Below are 5559 nucleotides of genomic sequence, written 5' to 3'. Positions count from 1 at the left end.
CCTGTTTATCAGTTTTAAATTTTTTCATTACAACTATATATACGATCAAGAGATTGGGAACAATTTCTGGGGGTAGCCATAGATCAGTATAACCAGACATGCTATCTCAACATAAGAGTAATATAGTTTATAATCTTGTTGTGCAGTGCAGTAAAATATGAATTCTCATTGTTGACTTGGATTTGAAATGTAATACCTCAAATTGTCGACAGACTTTAAGACGTGCTGATTGATTTGTGGTCCGCTGGTTGATGGACAAGTACACTGACTGGCAAGCTGGCTGGCTGGCTGGTCCACTGATTGACTGACAGATTGAACAATCTATCTATCTATCTATCTATCTATCTATCTATCTATCTATCTATCTGTCTGTCTGTATGTCTGTCCTTCCGTCCGTCCATCCACCCATAAACCCACCCATCCATCCATCCATCAATCCATCCATCCACTCACCATGTGTCAAGTTTGTATACTCTAACATATTAACGCTTGGGTCTGGTACATCTGGTTGTATAACAGTCGGTAGCCGTCAGTATTCAGATATGTAAAGATGACGAGGTTCTCTTCTGATATGAATTTACATAATAAAGTAGTTAGTTTAATAGAAATAACAAAATAGAACAATGTTTGTTTGATATATTTTTTTTATTTCAAAAAGAAACCATATGTCGAGACTTCTTCTTTGTTTCTCATGTGATACCCATCGGTGTGCTCACATTACATCAGTCGCTGACAAAATTGATAGATAAATTCTTTACTAATGACACTAACCGAAAATGGAATGTACAGAAAATGATTCATAAAAATATTTTTATATGATATTATCAGGAGGGCAGTGCCTTACTTTTGAGGGAAACAAATCATATTTATAGTAAATTTATTCTCTGAAGTTCTATTAATATTAACTGTAAATGGAGTTGGAATCAAATTCCACAATGACTATATACTATATACTATAAATGTAATGTTATGATGAAAATGAAATTTCTTTGCAATATATTTCGACTATGTGAAAGGGGTTGGGGTTGGGGTGGGGGTGGGAGAGGTTGCTGAAGGGAGGAATTTGTTGAATGGAAGATCTGAGATATTGGAAGGAGGGCGTTGGTGAATGGAAGATCTTGTTGAAGGGAGGAGGATTTTGTTGAAAATCTACACATTTATTTGTTTGATGTTATTAGAGCTCAACACCTCCCTTGTCTATATTCCGACATCATTTTGTACATAGTACATAGGAAAAGACTTGTGTTGTCGACATCTTCTAATGAGAACCTGTGTAATACCAGACACAAATTATCCAGAGGAAGTAAGAAGTACAATTCGTTCCTAAATGAATATTGTTGGCCATGGCATATAGTTATAAGGGTTAGCATTACATCCCTCTTTACCACAAAATTTAAATATCTTTTCCATCTTCAGTTTTTACGTCGAACGTCATCGATAACAACATGGCTGAAATAAAAAATAGATAAAAAAATACGCCTTAATGTTGCAATTACGAACAATGTGGCTATAATTGATAATCTATATATGTTTGCATGTGTTTGTGTTTTTATGTTTTCTGCATGGGCCTGCAATGGCGGTCATGTCGATGGCTGCCATACTGTTTACTTCCCGGTGGCACCGAGTCAACTTTTTAAAGTAGCTAACAAATCTGGCATGGTTGCGAAAAATCTGTATGCAAAATAACAACTGATCGGACGTTTCTGTAACTGCCTGGCTGATTTAATACTCATATTAAGCAAAATTAATATATGAACAATGAAATTAACATTACTGAGTGGCGATTCGCCTGCTGGTAAATTGTACCGCAGGAGGCTAGGGAGGGTACTTGCAAGGTCTGCCAGTATGGTCTGTTAAGGCGAAAGAAAATGTCCACGCCTTTAGAAATATAAAAGGCAGAAAATAATAAAATATACAATTTGGTGCTTGCCTAAAAAGGAAAATATGCCACAATATAGGAAGAGTCCTCCCCAGCCGAACTGATCCACTACGTTGTTTCCCATATATGCTCCAATGATAGAGGATATAGCTGTTGAAGTGAACACTAGACCATAGTTCATACCCATGTAGGTTTCACCAAATATTCTAAAATAAATGCACAAGACTATAGCATTAACCAACTATCAGATTTGCTCAGAATGTCTGCCTGTAACTAGTGGATCATCAACTTATCAGGCTTGATAATGTAGACAATTGTAATGCCACAGAAGACATGTATTGTCATTAACATTATACTAGAATAGTGCAATCAAGGTTTTATGTAAGTATTTTCACTTGAGTACAAGGTTTATGAACTCGGCTTGTGCCGCTTTAATAGTTTCACTTACCTTGCAGTGACGGCAGGAATGACTGAAAATACACCAGTAAAGGTGAAGAATACTATACACAACCATATAAAGAAAACGGCTAGACCACCAGCAGGAGAGTATGGTAGTATGAAGACAAAGACCGCATTGACAGAACACAGGATAATCATACAATTCTACGAAAACACAAAAAATATCAATAAGTCACGTTTGTATTCCTTTGTAACAGTATATTATTTTCCAAACTTTTAACTAAATATGACTTGACAGGTTGATCACATATTTATATACAATACAATACAATACAATACAATACAATACAATACAATACAATACAATACAATACAATACAATACAATACAATACAGTGCAGTGCAGTGCAGTGCAGTGCAGTGCAGTGCAGTGCAGTGCAGTGCAGTGCAATGCAATGCAATGCAATACAATACAATACAATACAATACAATACAATGCAATGCAATACAATGCAATGCAATACAATACAATACAATACAATACAATATATCTTTATTATCCCAACGTGGGCAATTCTTTGTGCGACTAGTAGAAAAATAAAACCATATATACATGAAACAATTTTAAAAAAGTAGCAATATACATTAAATGGCGCACAATAAAAACAGATTAAATAATGAAGAGACAATCATAAATTAATATTTGAGGTGAGAGACAGGCCATTGCTATCATGATAGTACAAAGGAACAAAATTTGCACTTTGTCTTGAAGTGGCAGCGCCCTCAGTGACACTTCTTTTGAAACATGACTGCAATGTGGATAACCGGAATATGGTATATTGGTGCAATGCGTTCACTGTACACGAGAAGTATTTTTTTTACCTTAAATGGAAATGTATCAGATAGTTTGCCCCAGATTACACGTCCCTGTGCACTGAATAGAGACGACACAATAGTAATGGCCAGTAAATAGTTATCGTCATTAATGAACTCATCGGCATAGTTCTAAAGTAAGAAATAAAAAACAAAAACATTAAAAGGTGAGTAATACCACTTTAAGAGAGACTCAATCTCATAAAGATAAATACAAAAAACCCACAAAATATTGAAAATATATGAAGGAAGGAGATTTAGCACTTTTCCTCTCATATCAGGTTTTACTCAGATTCGATTGTCTAATTCTGCCGTAGGGGGCGTCGTCTACTCTTAAAATGAATAAAATAAAGTTATAGATATATCTTACCCTGAAAAAAGACGTAATCATCACTTGAGTTTGGGTAATGAAAGCAAATATAAACCATAAAGTCCAAAATGGTCTGGTTGCAAGTATTTGAGCCGGAGTCAAATTTTTACCAGACGATTTTGGATCTACAGGATCGGTATTTGTCTCTGTGTTGCAGTTCCTATCGGGCTCTGTGTACGTAGAGTTTCGATCCTCCGAACTTGTGGACAACAAAGGGGTCTTTTCGTCTGGTTCTCTGGGTGTTCCCTTTGGTTTAGCCGATAACTTTCGAGTCGAGTCAGTGCTGTTGACATTAGGATCGTCTGACTGGCCGTGGATTTCCAGACTGTCTCCGCTGTGTATAGATAGACTCTTTTTTCTCCCTAGCCCTGTCGTCTCATTAGATTTGTCCCGTAACTGTGGTATCTACAAATAAGAAAGGTGCTTGAAAAGATATGAAGAATGGATAATCCATGTGGAAAAAAGGCATCCCCGGATAATAATATAATATCTCAGTACAAAATGAAATATGCTGAAAAAAATGTTTGAAAAGTGTGTTTTGTATACTTACCACCACCACCGTACCTGTCACACTCATTTATTCAACAAAGTACGTGCATTAATCATTACCTTGTACCCGGGAGGGTTGTCGATGAGAGCAGTTCCGAGGATTTGGCAACAAGCAAATAAGCCAGCTAATAAAAGGTATGTGTATGGAACTTGGTCGAGTATTTCATCCTGTGAGTAGTATCTGTGGAGTAAAAACACAACATTTTACAATACGTCGTCGTTGTCGACGGTGGTCCTGATTTCATTCCGTGTATTCCGTGTCAGCATACTTTTTTATTTAAAAATTGTGTTCGTTTGTTTGTTTGTTAGTAAGTTAGGTAGTTAGTTGGTTAGTTAGTTTATGCGTTTGTTTGTTTGGGTTTTTGTTTGTTTGTTTGTTTGTTTGTTTGTTTGTTTGTTTGTTTGTTAGTAAGTTAGGTAGTTAGTTAGTTAGTTAGTTTATGTGTTTGTTTGGGTTTTTGTTTGTTTGTTTGTTTGTTTGTTTGTTCGTTAATTAATTAATTGGATTAAATTATTAATTTAATTCAATTATCCATCCATCCATCCATCCATCCATCCATCCATCCGTTCGTTCGTTCGTTCGTTCGTTCGCTCATTCATTTTTGTTTGTTCGTTATCACTTTCCAAAATATGTCTGCCCACTTTCCAAAATATGTCTTCATGTCTGTTTCTAATTTTGCATTATTTACCTCATTATCCAATTCATGACGATTACTTCATAATATTGAAATGTCAGGTTGAAATACATAACTTACTTTGTGTAGGGGTCATTTGGATCCGGTTTATCCGGTGGCAGATTTGAGGGGTTAATGAAGAACTTCTCAACAACGCCAAACAAAAATGCCCCAAATGCATAACCTGCGACTACGATACCTGTTACGAACCCCTTCCTGGCTGGAAACCACTATAAACACATATGATGTTGTTAGTAATTTTATTTTATACGACTAGTCATGAAATATGAAATTTCATCAAGTTCAGCAAATGATAATAGACATGCACATTGACTGGGAATATTTGTTTTGTATATACAGTGTATGTGTTTAACTGTAACAATCGCGCCGAGAAGACTAACAAGACAATTCTGTTGACTAAATAAAATGGTTCGCTAGTGGTGATGATGTCACGAATACCCCACTCTTTTTGTCTTGACTAATAAGCCCATATCAGACTCTCTTTAACTGTATGGTGACCAATTACTTCTTACATTCACTCAGTTGTTGCTTCATGTTATCCCTTGGATTTGTAAGAGCGTTTGCGTTCACAACGCGGCGACAGGCCTTAGTATAGATCACAAGTATTTTTTAAAGTGTAAAATATCATATTATTGTTCACACTTACTCTGACTACACACAACCAGGGTGGGATGTAAGCAAGTCCTAAACCAATACCAAAGATTGCACCAGACGTCAAGACAACGAGATTGAAAGAAATCTGGATTGTAAGATAAGTACACATAACACCAATACTAGGAGAAGAAAGAAAAGTT

At 35.9% G+C, this 5559-nt stretch overlaps 1 protein-coding gene across 1 annotated transcript in view; it reads right to left on the bottom strand.

Annotated features, from left to right (window-relative positions):
- Positions 1–1393: 1393 nt before the first annotated feature.
- The window catches only part of LOC144442747 (apicoplast pyruvate carrier 1-like), a 6109-nt gene continuing 1943 nt past the window's right edge, over positions 1394–5559 (bottom strand). The window contains exons 4-11 of the mRNA XM_078132119.1: positions 5412–5538; positions 4826–4974; positions 4131–4251; positions 3522–3926; positions 3161–3283; positions 2328–2482; positions 1931–2085; positions 1394–1449 (exon numbers count right to left, since the gene is read on the bottom strand). Coding sequence (XP_077988245.1) covers positions 1394–1449; positions 1931–2085; positions 2328–2482; positions 3161–3283; positions 3522–3926; positions 4131–4251; positions 4826–4974; positions 5412–5538 — 1291 coding nt within the window. The remainder of the gene's footprint in view (positions 1450–1930; positions 2086–2327; positions 2483–3160; positions 3284–3521; positions 3927–4130; positions 4252–4825; positions 4975–5411; positions 5539–5559) is intronic.

This window comes from Glandiceps talaboti, chromosome 11 (genome assembly GCF_964340395.1).
Source record: "Glandiceps talaboti chromosome 11, keGlaTala1.1, whole genome shotgun sequence".
Classification (NCBI taxonomy): Eukaryota; Metazoa; Hemichordata; class Enteropneusta; family Spengelidae; genus Glandiceps; species Glandiceps talaboti.
This window is presented reverse-complemented; position numbering and strand designations above follow the sequence as displayed.